General features: G+C 44.2%; 1 protein-coding gene across 3 annotated transcripts in view; it reads left to right on the plus strand.

Annotated features, from left to right (window-relative positions):
* The window catches only part of TTLL9 (tubulin tyrosine ligase like 9), an 86785-nt gene that overhangs the window by 20605 nt on the left and 49848 nt on the right, over positions 1–16332 (plus strand). Inside the window, exons 4-5 of one of the 3 annotated variants that reach the window (XM_071211630.1) lie at positions 1007–1153; positions 9581–9624. Coding sequence is in view for 2 of the 3 variants with exons in the window: in XM_058286865.1 (XP_058142848.1) it covers positions 2020–2034; positions 9581–9624 (59 nt within the window). In the remaining variant the exon portion in view is untranslated. Of the gene's footprint in view, positions 1–1006; positions 1154–1930; positions 2035–9580; positions 9625–16332 lie in introns of those variants that run through there. The other 2 variants (XM_058286865.1, XM_058286864.1) reach the window with 2 other exon arrangements.

A 16332-nucleotide genomic window follows, 5' to 3' on the forward strand; every position in this document is an offset into this window, starting at 1 on the left:
TTACACCACTTACCAGAAGCAGCCCACATCCAGTGATGAATCCATGAGGGACACAGAGGGCCAGCTCAGCTTCAAAATTCCCCTTGGGGTTGGTTGCAGACTTCATTGAGATTGCATTGCAGCTCAGGTTCTACTCAATCTTGCTTCCATCCCTTCCCGTCCCTTCCCTTCCACAAGCAATGCTCCCAAGAGCACTCCCTAATAAGCTTCCTGCACGCTAATCTCCATCCCAGTCTACTTAAGAAACCTAACTTGTTAGTGTTTAGTGTTTCCATTCATTAAATGGTATTAGTCAATTCATGCTTTCTACCAAATTAGGACAGATTCCCCTCCTAGAAAATGTCATTGATTCCTGGGTTTCTGTTTCATATTTTCCAACTATACATTTGGATAACCACTTAATTAATGTGTCTTGTTCATTCATTCATTCAATAAACATTTTCATGGTTAGTCTAATGTGTCAACTTGGCCAGGTAATGGTGCCCATTTGTTTGGTCAAGCAAGCACTGGGCTAATTGTAATACAAGGGCTTTTCATGAATTTTAACCATCCTTTCCTGGGGAACTCATCAAGGACCTTTAGCAGAGCCACTGGTTTGCAGCCTGCTCTACAGAATTTGGACTTGTGCATCCTCACAGTTGCGTGAGACAATTTTATAAAATCTCATACCATTTACAGCTATCTCCTGTCAGTTCTGTTTCCCTAGGGAACCCTGACTAACACAAACATTATTGACTATCAAGTGCCAAGCACTCTGCTAAGCTCTGGGGACACGAATAAAAACTAACCCTTGGGAGCAGAGGTAGCTCAAGTCGTTGAGCGCCTCCTTCCCATATACGTCCTAGGTTTGATCCCCAGTACCTTCTAAAAACTCTCATTGGGGAGCAGATGTAGCTCAGTGGTTCAGCACCTGCTTCCCATGAATGAAGTCCTGGGTTCAATCTCTGGTACTTCCTAAAACAAAAATTAACAACAACAAAAACCAACCCAGTCTTTGTTTCCTTAGAGCTTATGAGAGAAGAGCTTAAAACAAAGGACGCTGCTTAGAGGAGTGAGTGTCACAGAAGGCTTTCCTGAGTTAAAGTGCAAGCAGAAATCTGAGCAGAGGAGGTGAAAAGAACCAAAGGAAGCCTCAAGGGTAACAGACCTTGAGGTATGTGTATGTGTGGGTGTGGGAGGGGTATGTGGAGTGGGGGAAAGGGTCAAACCAGTAAATGAAAGGGGGTCAGGGACTGGAATGGGGAGCACATGAGGCAAACAGTAGCAGGGGTGAGGACGGCAAGGTCCTCTGGCAGCAGACCAGGCAGGGCTTTCTGGTCAAGGTGAGGAATTCCATCCAGTCCATATCTTCACAGTGATGGGGAGCCATGGACGGCTGTATGCAGGGGAGAGGCATGATCAGACGTGTGTTTTAAAGACCTCTAGGGGCACAGTGCAGAGAATGGGTTGGAATGAATAGGGCACGGGTGAGCACTAGTAGAGGGTACTGCAGACATTCAGGTGAGTCCTGGCGTGGAGCTGGTGTTTAAAAATTAGTGAGTGGCGCGGGGAGAGAAGAGATGGCTGACTGGCTGCGTTGCAGAATGGACAACTGACCAGATGACTTAATAAAGGACTGAGGTAGGAAATTCAGTACTATTTCACTTACCACAATTTGACAATTTTTCGGATGCAGCGCTGTGAGATTAAGTGAGGTGCGGATGGAGGAGGTTCTGGGCAGAAAGTGCTTGAGGTGCACAGACTGCCTGTGGCCAGCTGTGTCCTAGCACTGTGGACGTTGGGGCCAGGAGGGAAAACTGCAGGAATCAAGGAGGCTGGGCCGGCTGGGAGCGCGGGGCGCGCGGGAACCTCAGGTCGAGTAGGAGTTTGCGCACTCCACCGGGAGGCGTGCCCTCAGGTAATCCAATCAGAGCGCCGGAGCGGGGAGACACCCCTCCCGTCGCCTTGGCAACGAGACGCACCGGCGGGAGCAAGGGGTGGCGGCGGCAATTTGGCTCAGGCCCTAGGGGAAACCGTGTCATGTCTCGACAGAAGGTAGGCATGACACCCGATCCAGATCCTTTCACAGTCTTTAGAGAGAGGGAAATAAACCGCGGAGGGAATCTGACTCTGTGGGGACGAGAGGAGCCGGTCCTCGCGGAGGGATTCCGAATAGATGGAGAGGAAAACGGTAAACTGCACAGAAAGACTACAAGTCCCGGCATGCCGCGTGCGGGTGGAGTTGCTGCGCCTGTTCCGCCAGCCGGCCCTGCTAGCGGGAAATTTATAAAACTCTAGGATTCTAAGCTGAGCTCAGTGATTTCTGTGAACTGGCAGGTAGCTTGGAATTTCTCATTTCATGAGCTGAAAAAGCTCTTAGAGTCCATTCATCCTGCCGCCCGCTCGCCCATCCATACATCCATCCATCTGTCCATCCATCCAAAAAACGCTAATTAGTGCCATTTCCAGGCCACGTGCAGTGATGGGCAGAGGGGACTTTAAGGCGAATTAAACTCCTTACCTTTAAGAATTCATGGGAGTGTGGAGGTGGCTCACGGGATTGGACGCCTCCCTCCCATATGGGAGGTCCGGGATGGGTTCTCATGCCTCCTAAAAAAGAACACGAGCACACAGTGAGCGCAAACAAGGAGGGGAGGGGGGTAAATAAAATAAATATTAAAGAAAAAAAAAAAAAAAAAAAAAGAAACCGCTGGACGGCTACCCCTTTTAAGTGTGGAGAAAATGAGACCCAAAGGAGAGAAATGATTTACCCTAGGATCCAGCCCTCCACCCCCCAACCTGCTTCTTATCTATGATCCACCTCTCATGAATGGCACCTCCATTTCCTTAATTCTTTCTCCCAATAAAAAACGAGTTTCTCTGCTTTCAGAGTGCCCTAACTTTTGCTTTGTACCACGATTCATTAATCATGTGATTATTTTTCTTTAACTTCTGTCTGCTCTACTAGACTGTGTGATTTGTGTGGGCAGGGATCTAGTCTGATTAGTTCTGCCCTTAATTCCCAGTGCCCAGCACAGAGTAGATGTTTGTTGAATGACTATTTTTAAAAATAAAACATTTCTCTTTTTTTTAGATTTATTTTATTTATTTCTCTCCCCTTTCCTCCGTTGTCTGCTCTGTCCATTTGCTGTGTGTTCTTCTGTGTCTGCTTGCATTCTTATCATGTGGCACCAGGAAACTGTGTTGCTTTTTTGTTGCTGTTGAGCCATCTTGCTGTGTCAGCTCTCCATGTGTGCAGCGCACACTCCTGGACGGGCTGCGCTTTTTTCACATGGGGCAGCTTTCCTTGCAGGGCGCACTCCTTGCACGTGGGACCCCTGTGTGGCACGACACTTCTTGCACGTGGCAGCACTACACGTGGACCACCTCACCACATGGGTTAGGAGGCCCTGAGTATCGAACCCTGGACCCTCCATATGGTAGGCGAACACTCTATCAGTTGAGCCGTAACCACTTTCCAAATGACTATTGTTAAACATCCACCTGCTTGCTCAAACCAAAAACCTGGAACTCCTCGACTCCTCCATCTTCCTCACCTTCCGTATTCAATAAGTACTCCTCCTTTAACTTTCTAAATATATCTTGAATCCATTCTTCTCTACATCTCAACTACCACTAGGCTAATCATGATCTAATCTCAATTTTAAAAATATGGGAAGCAGATGTAGCAAGCAGGGGTGCCCCCCACATAGGGGTGCCCCATGTACAAGGTGTGCACCCTACAAGGAGAGCTGCCCCGCATGAAAAAAGTGCAATCCTCACAGGAGTGGGGCCGCACACATGGAGAGCTGATGCAGCAAGATGACACAACAAAAAAGAGACGTAGATTCCCAGTGCTGCCTGACAAGGCAAGTGGACACAGAATAACACACAGCGAATGAACACAGAGAGCAGACAACGGGGAGGAAAGGGAGAGAAATAAATAAAATAAAGTAAATCTTTTTTTGAAAAAGGAAACAATACTGGAGAATTTATTTAAAAAAATAGCTGCAGGGAGTGGATGTGCCTCAAGCAATTGAGCACCTGCCTCCCACATGGGAGGTCCCAGGTTCAGTTCCTGGTGCCTCCTAAAGAAGACAAACAAACAATGAGCAAACTACAAGCAGACATTGAGCAAAAACAACGAGTAGGCAATAAGAAAAAACAATGAGCAGATGAGCAAAAAAAAAAACCTAGCAGACAACAAGCAAAAATAAACAAGTAGGGAATGGATGTGGCTCAAGCAATTGCGCATCCACTTCCCACACGGGAGTTCCTGGATTTGGTTGCTGGAACCTCCTAAAGAAGACAAACAGACAATGAGCAGACAAGCAAAAAAAACAAAACAAACCAAAACAACAACAACAACAACAACAAAAACCAAGCAGATAATGAGTGCAAAACAACAAACTAGGGAAGTGGACTTGGCCCATTGGTTAGGGCATCTGTCTACCACATGGCGTGTCCACAGTTCAAACCCCGGGCCTCCTTGACCCGTGTGGAGCTGGCCCACGTGTGGTGCTAATGCATGCAAGGAGTGCCGTGCCATGCAGGGGTGTTCCCGCATAGGGGAGCCCCATGTGCAAGGAGTGCGCCATGTAAGGAGAGCCGCCCAGCACAAAAGAAAGTTCAGCCTGCCCAGGAATGGCGCCACACACACAAAGAGCTGACACAGCAAGATGACGCAACAAAAAGAAACACAGATTCCTGTGCCACTGACAATAACAGAAGCAGACAAAGAAGGACATGCAGCAAATCGACACAGAACAGACAACTGGGGCGGGGCCGGGGGGGTGAGAGAAATAAATAAATCTTTAAAAAAAAAAACAAAAACAACAAGCTAAAAAACAACAAGCAAACAGCCAGGGAACCATCTCGGGGAGGATATAATAATTGCAGATCAAAACCGTAATAAGATACCATTTCATACCCATTAGAATGGCTACTATTAAAAACAAATACAGGGAAACGGACTTTGGCCCAGTGGTTAGGGCGTCCGTCTACCATATGGGAGGTCCGTGGTTCAAACCCCGGGCCTCCTTGACCCGTGTGGAGCTGGCCCATGTGCAGTGCTGATGCGCGCAAGGAGTGCCGTGCCGCGCAAGGGTGTCCCCCGCGTGGGGGAGCCCCACGCGCAAGGAGTGCGCCCGTGAGGAAAAGCCGCCCAGCGTGAAAAGAAAAGAGCAGCCTGCCCAGGAATGGCGCCGCCCACACTTCCCGTGCCGCTGACGACAACAGAAGCGGACAAAGAAACAAGACGCAGCAAATAGACACCAAGAACAGACAACCAGGGGAAGGGGGGAAATTAAATAAATAAATAAATCTTTAAAAAAAAAAACAAAACAAAAAAACAAATACAGGCGGCGGACTTGGCCCAGTGGTTAGGGCATCCGTCTGCCACATGGGAGGTCTGCGGTTCAAACCCCGGGCCTCCTTGACCTGTGTGCAGCTGGCCCATACATGGCCCATGTGCAGTGCTGATGCACGCAAGGAGTGCCCTGCCATGCAGGGGTGTCCTCCCGCGTAGGGGAACCCCACGTGCAAGGAGTGCGCCCCGTAAGGAGAGCTGTCAGCGCAAAAGAAAGTGCAGCCTGCCCAGGAATGGTGCCACACACACGGAGAGCTGACACAACAAGATGACGCAACAAAAAGAAACACAGATTCCCGTGCTGCTGACAACAACAGAAGCGGACAAAGAAGACGCAGCAAAATAGACACCGAGAACAGACAACCGGGGTGAAGGGGGGAGGGGAAAGAAATAAATCTTTAAAAAAAAAACAAATACAAAAAAATAGAGTGTGGATGTAGCTCCAGTGGTTGAGCACCTGCTTCCCATGTATGAGGTCCCATGTTCAATTCCTGGTACCTCCTAAAAACAAACAAACAAATGGAAAAATCAACTCCATTGGGGAACATATAAGCATATATCGCTCAGTGGTTGAGCATCTGCTTCCCATGTATGAGGTCCTGGGTTTAATCCCCAGTACCTCCTGAAAAAAACAAGTATTGGAGATGATGCCAAGAAATAGGAGTACTCGTTTACATTGCCTACTTGGTGGCAATGTAAAATGGTGCAGCCACTGTGGAAGACAGTATGGCAGTTCCTCAGAAAGCTAAGTATAGAACTATCATATGGCCCAGCAATCCCGCTACTAAACTGAAGGCTGGGACTCGACCAGATATTTGCACACCAATATTCATAGTGGCATTATGCACAATTGCCAAAAGATGGAAGCAACCCATCTTCCCTCAACTGATGAATGAATAATATAAAATGTGGTGTATGTATGCAATGGAATACTTTTCTGTTAAAAAAGGAATGAAGTCTTGATACATGTGAGTGACAACAGGTGAACCTGGAAGACATCATGTTGTGTGAAATAAGCCAGATACAAGAGGACAAATATTGAATGACCTCACTAATTTGAAACAATTAGAATGAGCAAACTCACAGAGTCAGAATCTAGAATATAGGTTACCACGGGACAGGTTAAAGTTAGGAAATGGGAAGTTAAGGCTTACGATGTGCAGGGTTCCTATTTGGAATGATGGACATGTTTTGATAATGGATGGTGATGAGGGTAGCACAACATTGTGAATATAATGAATAGCACTGAAATATATATCTGAATGTGATGAAAAGAGGAAATTAAAAAATACTCTTTAACACACAGACTGGGACACTGAATTCCTTAAGTTGTATTATAAAAATGGAAAATATGCCTCTACTGAAATATTCACTTCTATCGGCCTTACCAATACCTTTGAATGGAGGGACCAACTGTAGGTTGCCTAGGGATACTCAGAACCATTAGCAGCCTATGCTGTGAAAACCTGAGAGTGGCAGATCCGTGTTGCCATGTGTTTCCATGTCTCACTATGTATCTTTAAGATTTATTTTTTATTTATTTCTCCCCCTCCCCTTCTCCCTGTTGTTTGTTCTCTTTGTCCATTCGCTGTGTGTTCTTCTGTGTCTTAGGTGGCTCCAGGAACCAATCCTGGGACCTTCTGGAGTGGGAGACAGGCGATTACTCTTTTGCACCACCTCATCTACTTGTTCTCCTATGTCTTCTTTTTTCTCTCCTCTGTGTCTCTTGTTGTGTCATCTTGCTGCATCAGCTCTCGGTGTCACCCGGCACTTCTGCACAGGGTGGTTTTCCCATGCAGGGCGGGATTCCCACGCAGGGCGGCACTCCTGTGCAGGGTCTCATTCCCACGTGGGCTGGCACTCTGCATGGGCTAGCTCACCACGTAGGCCAGCTTGCCCTCACCAGGAGGCCCTGGGCAGCGAACCCTGTACCTCCTATATGGTAGATGGGAGCCTAATTGGTTGAGCCACATCCATTTACCTCACTACATATTTTGTTGTTATTGGAGAGAGAGCCAAATGTCACCAGCATATTGGCTTGAGATTTTGTGTTTCCTTTCAAATAATGGAAGGAAAATGAAAGTAGCAAGTTATTTAAGGTGGAACATGAATGGCAGTCTCAAGAAAATATGAATTTTTAAAAACATTTATAATAGCATCAAAAACATCAAATACAGTGGAGCAGGTGTAGCTCAGTGGTTGAGTGCCTGACTTACATGTACGAAGGCCCGGGTTCAATCCCCAGTACATCCTAAAAAAAAACAAAAACAAAAAAACCATAAAATGCCTATGAATAAATTAATTAAATGTGCAATATTTCAATACTGAAAACTAGTAAACATTGTGGAAAAAAGTTAAAGAAGTCTTAAATTAGTGGAGAGGTAGACGATAATCATAGTTTGGAAAACTTACTACTGTTTTAAATGTCACTTCTTCCCAAAATGATCTATACATTCAATTCAATCTCAATCAAAATCCCAACAGGCCTTCTTTTTTTTTTTTTTTCCAGGATATTGACAAACTGGATTCTAAAATTTATATTGAAATGCAAAGGGCCCCGAATTGCAAGGGCAATCTTGAAAAAGAACAAAGTTCGAGGATTTGTGTTACTCTATTTCAAGACTTAGTGGAAAACTTACTTACTAGTAAGACTGTGATACAAGGATAGACAAATAAGTAAATGGAACTAATAGCGAGTCCAGAGATAGACCCCCATACATACAGTCAAGTGATTTTTGACAAAAGTGTCAGTGCAATTCAGTGAAGAAAGGAAAACCTTTCAACTAAAGGCTCTGGGCAACTGGAAAAGCTTGAAAAATAGAATGAAAAACATGGGGTGAGGGAGATACAGTAAAAAGAGATTAGGACAACTAACTGGTGTTGTGGGCCTTGGAGGGCTTGAATGGTAGAGGGGGATACAATTTCTTTTCCTTTCATTGGGAGGTTGACTTCTCCCAGTTTTATAAGGCATTATCCTCCATCCCATCCACCAGCTCTTTAAGGGGCAGGATGATGGGGGAAGCAGAATCCTAAGGTGCCCCCCAAGCTCCACACCCCCTTGTGTACACACCTTGTATAATTCCCTCCTTCTGAGTGTGGGTGGAACGTGTGACTATGATAGGACATCACTCCTTTGATTAGGTTTCGTTATGTGGCAAATGATGATTTGAATAGTCACTACTGTGATTCTGTTACGTTAAATACTACTCCTGTTGTAGCATACTTTGGAGGGGGGGGTAGGTGGGGGCAGTTGATCCTGTTGGTCTAGAAGAAAGCATATAACCATGTCGTGAACTGCTAAGGGGACCATGTGTCAGGTGGCCTCTAGGAACTGAGTGTTGCCCAGCCAATAGCTAGCAGGGAACTGGACACCTCAGTCCTACAACCGCAAGGAATTGAATTCTGTTAACCAACAGCATGAGCTTGAGAGAGGACCCCAAGCCCCAGATGAGAACCGTAGCCCTAGTCATTACCTTGAGTGCAACCTTGTGAGAAGCCAGCAGAAGATGCAGCTAAGCCATGCCCAAAGTCCTCACCCATGGAAATGGTGAAATAATAATTTTGCATTGTTTTAAGCCATTAAGTTTGTGCTAATTTTTTATGTTGCACAGCAATAGAAAACTAATGCAGATGGCAATCTGGCCAAGCTGCAAATGTCATTCCGCACATGACCAATTTATTTTCCTTTTTCATGTGTGCCTTAGAGAGCACATCTTATCAGGACTGAGGGCCAAACTACTTTGGAAATGGTTGGAACCGATTAATAGCCACCACCTTTTGTAGCTTGAAAGGTCCATTTGCATGGGAGGAATTAACATGGCTCTGAGTCTTCGACCCAGCCTCTGCCTGGATCCTGGGGCTAATACATCTTTAAGTTTAGAGTAGAAGGTCCAGCTCCTTCTCACAGAGCTTGCTGAGCTCAGTTCTCAGAACTGGAGTTCAGGGCCGGCTTTGTGGAGCATTAAAGACCAGGCATTCGTTATCCTGGTCATGAATATGGAACAAGCCTACAGCAAGGTGGGCCCTTGAGTACTTGGTGATTCATTCCAGGGATAGCAGGTTAATTCTGGACAGCAAGTTGCTGGACTAATAAGAACCTGGCCAGGCTGGACCTTTATACTTCAGGACCTGGGCAGTGTTGAGTCTGATAATTTGAGCATTTTAATATCTGCAGTAAGAAAGGCAGGGTGGATATGCAAGACCAGTCACATCGATTTCCTTTTCTCACTGCAGAATCAAAATTACAAGGGCCATGGATCATCAAAGGGAAAAGAGCGGTGAGTGGTTATCCCCAACCCCATAAGCATAGACTGTCCTTCTTCCTTCCCTCCCTCCCTTCTTTCCTTCCCTTCCTTCTTCCCTTCTTTACTTTAGCAATAATAATAATAATAATAAACAATTATTGAACACTTACTGTGCCAGGCCTTGGGCTAGTCATTTTACCCGAGTTATCTCACCACAAGCCTTTGAAGAAAATACTATGATTATGCTCATATTATAAATGGGAAACTGAGGCTTGAGAGGCTAAATAACTTGCTCGTAGTCAGTGGCAGAGCTTGTTGGACCTGTGTTGTAGCCAACTGTGCTTTCCTTCCTCCTTCAACAACCATGCAGTGACTTGGTGACTCAGAGGCCAGCTGTGCCTGATCCTCTGCTTCACTCCCCACCAAAAGCCTGGATGCAGAACTCAGCGCCTCTTTAGATTCCCTAAATGGAATCCATTTGCACAAAAGCAGGTCTGAGCAATGGAGACTTGGCTGAAGATTTTGTGGGGAGTCAGAGGTGGCGACTTTTATTGCACAGACTGTAGCTAATATTTTAAACTCTCCGTTAGATATGTCTGTTCCCTTTAAAGTTCCTCTTGGCCGTTCCACCCCTGGGGAGGGTGTGTGTGGTCTCTGACTTTTCTCTCTCATACAGGATCCAGTTTCATTGCTTTCTTTCTAGCCATTCTGATCCTACCCCACCAGTTTCAAATCTCTCACTCTCTTATACAGAACAAATCAGCTCTGCCCCAGTTCCTGGCCCTAACTTTGCCTCCCCCTGCCTCCTACCAACAAAACAAAACAAACACACAAACAAAAAAACACTTCTGTTAACAGGATCCACCCATCAGATTAATTAGGTCAGATACCTATTAGAAGTGTGCTCGCTAAACTAACATAAAACTCAACAAACAGTACCTTAAACAATTTATTTATTTTCTTTACATAAAGAGTGTAGAAGGCTGGTACAGAGCTAGAGTCTCCATGAGTGTTTTGACTTTTTCCTCATGGGCACAAAGTGGCTGCTACAGCTCCAGCTTCCATGTCATGATCAAGATGGAGAGAAGGGGAGAGGGAAGACTCAAGTCACATCTCAGAAGAACAAAAGCTTCCTCAGAACCCAGCAGTCTTACTCTTTTATCTTATTGACCAGAATTATGTCACATGGGCATCCCTAGCTACATGGCTGGCTTGTAATAAAAGTTATGTAAGTGACATTATACTGTTAATATCATTATGCACCCTTCTGTTGTCACAAAAAGTTGTGTTTTCGGTATTTATCCATCTTAGTGTAAGTAGCTCTGGATGCATGGTGACTGCACTATGAGGTCCATTGTGTACCACAAGTTATTCATTTATTTTCCTGTTGAAAAGCACTCAGGTTGCGTCTTCACATTGGTTTCCCACAGAGGCAGACTCTAAGGCAACAATGTGAGAGCAAGTGGTCTATTTGGAAAGCGTTTCTAGTAAGCAAAGGCCTGGAATAAGGACGGGATCCCGCAAGGGAAGGAAGGCAGGAGAGGGTGCATCGTTGACAGGTAATTGCTGAATGCAGGAGGGCGCCATCCCGCCGGGGAGTTCTGGAAGACAGTAAAGAACACACTTCAAACTAATCCCAACTGAGTGAGGAGGAAGCTAGGGTTTGTACCCACCAACTCCGATTGATTGTCGTTGGTTGAACGCCTTCAGGGGAGAGGCATGTGACTCCCGCTCTCCTCCCAGCACTGACTAGGGCCAGGGAAAGCCCGCAGGCAGGAAGCTGCAGGTGCAGGCAGTTGGAAGACCTCCGATGGGCATGTGTAGGGATGATGAGCGCCCAAGGGTTATGGGCAGACTACCAACAGCATTTGCTACGTGTAATTTCCATAAAAATATTAACCATCACATGTGAACATTTTGGATGCATAGGTCTAAGAGATTCTCTAGAGTAGGAAGAAACTGCTGGGTTTAGGATATGTCCATGTTCAATTTTACTAAATACTGCCCTATGGCTCTCCAAAGAGCAGTCTTCCAAACGGTGGAGGAGCATCCATTTTATCCCATTGTTGCCAAAACTTGGACTTTTATATTTTTGCTAGTCTAATGTGTGTGCAATAGTTATCTGATGGTTTTAATATGCCAAATTGCTCTCTCAAGTGGTTTTCCTAATTTACATTCCTATGAGCATTGTAGGATGATTATCGTTTCTCCACATTCTTGCCAATACTCGATATTTGTCTGATTGTTTACATTTTCTCCAATCTGGTGGATATTGAAATTGACACTTTTTTTCGCTTGGGGTTAATTGAATATTTTTTAGTATTACATTTATCTCTTCTATGGACTTTTAGCTATACCTCTTGCTGTGTAATGAAAAACTTAGCTGGTCTAAGTTGGGGGGCTCTTGAAGATTCTGATTTTTTTTACCATCCTACAGATAATCTAAGCTTAGAAGATTTCTCCTTATCCCTGACAAACCTCTCTTCTATGGTGTCTTGTTCTTCCATCTGCCCATCCTCACACTGCACCCACCCCAGAGACTGAAAGTGCTGCATCACTCTGCCCACACATAGAGGGCTTGTTTCTCTCTGAAGTCAGTTTCATCAGACTTCCTTTTATCCATTGCGAACCCCATGGAAAATTATGATTTTTATTTTGTATATATTTTTCTTACTGTTACTATAGGAATGAGGGTCTTTCACATCCTTTTATATCTTATTCAGAAGCAGAAATCCTCTCACTGGCATTTTAGTTTTCATTTACTTGACTATTAGTAAGGTTGAACATCTTTTAACATGTCTATTGGCCATTTAAGTTGCCTCTGCTGTGAATTGCCTCTTTGTAACTTTTAAGCATTTTTCTACTGAATTGATCTTTTCTTAATGATTTATAGGAGTTGGTTTTTTTTTTTTAAGATTTATTTATTTATTTCTCCCCCCTCCCTCCAATGTCTGCTCTCTGTGTCCATTCGCTGTGTGTTCTTCTGGGTCTGCTTGTGTTCCCATTAGGCGGCTCCGGGAACCGATTCTGGGACCTTCCGGAGTGGGAGAGAGGCAATCATTCTCTTGTGCCACCTCAGCTCCCTGATCTGCTGTCTCTTATTACCTCTCCTCTGTGTCTCTTTTGGTTGCATCATCTTGCTGCATCAGCTCTCCACGATGGCCGGCACTCCTGCGCGGGATAGCACTCCACGTGGGCCGGCTCAGCGCACAGGCCAGTTTACCTTTACCAGGAGGCCCTGGTATCAACCCTGGACCTCCTATATGGTAGACAGGAGCCCAGTTACTTGAGCCACATCTGCTTCCCTTTGTAGGAGTTCTTTACGTACTTTATGGATTATAAGCATTGTGAATAACTTTTTCCCAATCTATTTTCTGTCCTTTAGCTTTAAAAAAAAATGTTTAGCTTTAAAAAACTTTATTGTAGTAAAATATATGACATTAAAATCCCCCTATTCCCCTCTTCCCAGCCCCTGGTAACCTCTAAGCTGCTTTCTGCCTTTCTGAATTTGCCTATTCTAAATATTCACGTGAGTGGAGTCATAAAGAGCCTTTAACTTTATTTGTGGTATCTTTTGTTATAGAGTTGTGTTCTGTAGAGAAAGGTGCATATCTCATAAGTCAATGAGTTTTCACAACCTGAACACACCCACGTCAACAGTACCCACATCAGGAAACACCAGCACCCAGAAATGTCCCTTATGCCCTCTTCTAACCAGTCCTCCACCACGGTAACCAGTATCCTGGCTTCTAAAGATGTGTCCACTTTTTTACTTAAAAGGAGAAAAAAAAAAGCAAAAAAAAATTTTTTAACTTAAGTTTCTTATTTTGAGCTAATTGTAGATTCACATGCAATTGTAAGAACAATGCAGAGAGCCCCCAAGTACCCTTTACCCAGTTTCCCCCAATCACCACCAGGATCTCGACACTGATGCAGCCAAGACAGAGAACACGGTTGTCACAGCCGCCCTGTGTCGCCCTCCACGGCCACACCCACTTCTCTCTTGCTCACCTCCCTCTCCCTCCCTCCCTCCTGCCTGGCAACTGCTAACCCGTTCTTCATTCCAATGATTTTGTCATTTCAGAAATGTTATACAACTGGAATCATATGGAATCATACAGTACATAACCTTTTAGGATTGCTTTTTTTCACTGAGCATAATGCCCCAGAGATTCATCAAAGTCGTTGCATTTATCAGTAGTTCATTCTTTTTTATTGCTGACGAATTTTCTAAGATATGGATGTACCACCATTTGTTTAACTAGTCACCTGTTGGAGGACATCTAGGTTGTTTGCAGGTTTTGCTATTAGGAATAAAGCTATTGTGAACATTAGTATACAGATTTTTGTGTGAGCATAAATTTTCATTTTGCCCTGGAGTGTACTTGCCAGGTGAAACGGTAGTTGCATGCTTACGTTTTTTTTTTTTTTTTTTCCCAAAGAAACTGCCAAACTGTCTTCCTGAGTGGCTGAACCATTTTACATTCCCAGCAGCAATATATGAGCGATTCAGTTTCTCTGTATCCTTGTCAGCCCTTGGCGCTGATGCTCTTTTTTATTTGGACCATTCTAATACGTGTGCAGTGATAACTCATTGTGGTTCTAATTGCTTTTCCCTAATGACTGATGGAAGATGTTGAACATCTTTCCATGTGCTCATTTGCCATCTGTGTATCTTCTTCAGTGAAATATTTGTTTCATGTCTCTTGCCCATTTTCTAACTGGATTGTTAGTTTTTTTTTTTTTCAATGTAGAGTGTTAAGAGATCTTCATGTATTTTGGATATAAGTACATTGCTTATGTGTTTTGTGCTTTGCAAATACTTTCCACCAGTTCGTGACTTTCCGTTTCATTCTCTTAACAGGTTTTTTTTGCAGAGTAGAAGTTTTAAATTTTAACGAATTCCAACTTATCATTTTTTCTTCCTTGGATAGCGGTCTTGGTGTTGTAGCTAAGAAGTCACCACCAAACCCAAGGTCATCTAGATTTTCTCTCATGTCACCTTCTAGAGGCTTTCATAATTTTGCATTTTACATGTAGGTCTGTGGTCCACGTTGAGTTAGTTTCGAAAAGGTATAAACTCTTATGTCTAGAGTCATTCTTTTGCATGCTGATATCCAGTCGTTCCAGCATCATTTGCCAAAAAGACTAGCTTTTTTCCATTGACTTGCCTTTGCTTCTTTGTCAAAGATCAGGGACAGATGCAGGACATTATATATAATGCCATAACCCACTGAATGGACTGGGAGAGAGTATAAACTATGACATAAACTATAATCCATGCTGTGTAGCAATGCTCCAAAATGTACTTGTCAAATGCAATGAATATACCACACTAATGAAAGAAGTTGTCCATGTGGGAGGATCAGGATGTGTGGAGAGTGGGGTATATGGGAACCTCTTTTATATATATATATAATTTTAAAGATTTATTTTTTATTTATTTCTCTCCCCTTCCCCGCCCTCCCCCCCTCAGTTTTCTGCTCTCTGTGTTCATTCGCTGCGTGTTCTTCTGTGTCCGCTTATATTCTTGTCAGCAGCACCGGGAATCTGTGTCTCTTTTTGTTGCATCATCCTGCTATGTCAGCTCTCCATGTGTGCAGCGCCACTCCTGGGCAGGCTGCACTTTTTTCGCAGTGGGCAGCTCTCCTTATGGGGTGCATTCCTTGTGTGTGGGGCTCCCCTATGCGGGGGACAACCCTGAGTGGCACGGCATCCCTTGTGCACATCAGCACTGTGCATGGGTCAGCTCACCGTATGGGTCAGGAGGCCCTGGGTTTGAACCCTGGACCTCCCATGTGGTAGGCGGATGCTCTATCAGTTGAGCCAAATCCGCTTTCCTCTTATATTTTTTAATGTAATATTTTGTGTGATCTATGTATCTTTTTTAAAAAAAGATAATTAAAAAAAAGAAAAAAGATCAATTGACTCTTTGTATGGGTCTATTTCTGGGCTCTCTATTCTGTTCTATTGATCGATTTGCTTATTCCTTCGCCAAGACCACACTGTCTTGATCGCTGTAGCTTTATGGTGAGTCTGGAAGTTAGGTAGTCAGTCAATTTTTTCTCCATTGTTCAGATTGAGTAATTTCTATCATTTTATCTTCAAATTCACTGATTCCTTGCTCTGCTCTCTCTCTTCTGTTGTTGAGCCAATAGATTGTTTTTTTTTAAGATTTATTTTTATTTATTTCTCTCCCCTTTCCTCCCCCCGCCCCAGTTGTCTGCTCTCTGTGTCCATTCACTGTGTGTTCTTCTGTGTCCACTTGCATTCTTGTCAGCAGCACCAGGAATCTGTGTCTCTTTGTTGCATCATCTTGCTGCGTCAAAGTTTTTTAATTGAGCTTATTTCTTTTTAGTTCTACCATTTCCATTCGGTTCTTCTTGACATCTTCTCTTTTTGCTGAGACTTTCTATTTCTTTGCTGAGATTTTACTTTTTCATTTGTTTTAAATGTTTTGTAATTACTCATTGAAACATTTTTATGATGCTGCTTTAAAATATTTGTCAGATAATTCTAGCACCTCTGCCATTTTTGTGCCAGCATGCACATTGGGATTTTCCTGATTCTCGGGTGATGGTTGAGTTTTTCTTGAAAGCTGGGCATTCGGGGTATTACAAGACTCTGGATGTTATTTAAACTTTCTATTTTAGCTGACTCTCTCTGACACCACTCCAACAGGGGCGGGTGGGTGGTGGGTGGGCCTTACTGCCACATCGGGTTCAAGTCCAGGTTCCTTGT

Source organism: Dasypus novemcinctus, chromosome 24 (genome assembly GCF_030445035.2).
Source record: "Dasypus novemcinctus isolate mDasNov1 chromosome 24, mDasNov1.1.hap2, whole genome shotgun sequence".
Taxonomy (NCBI): domain Eukaryota; kingdom Metazoa; phylum Chordata; class Mammalia; order Cingulata; family Dasypodidae; genus Dasypus; species Dasypus novemcinctus.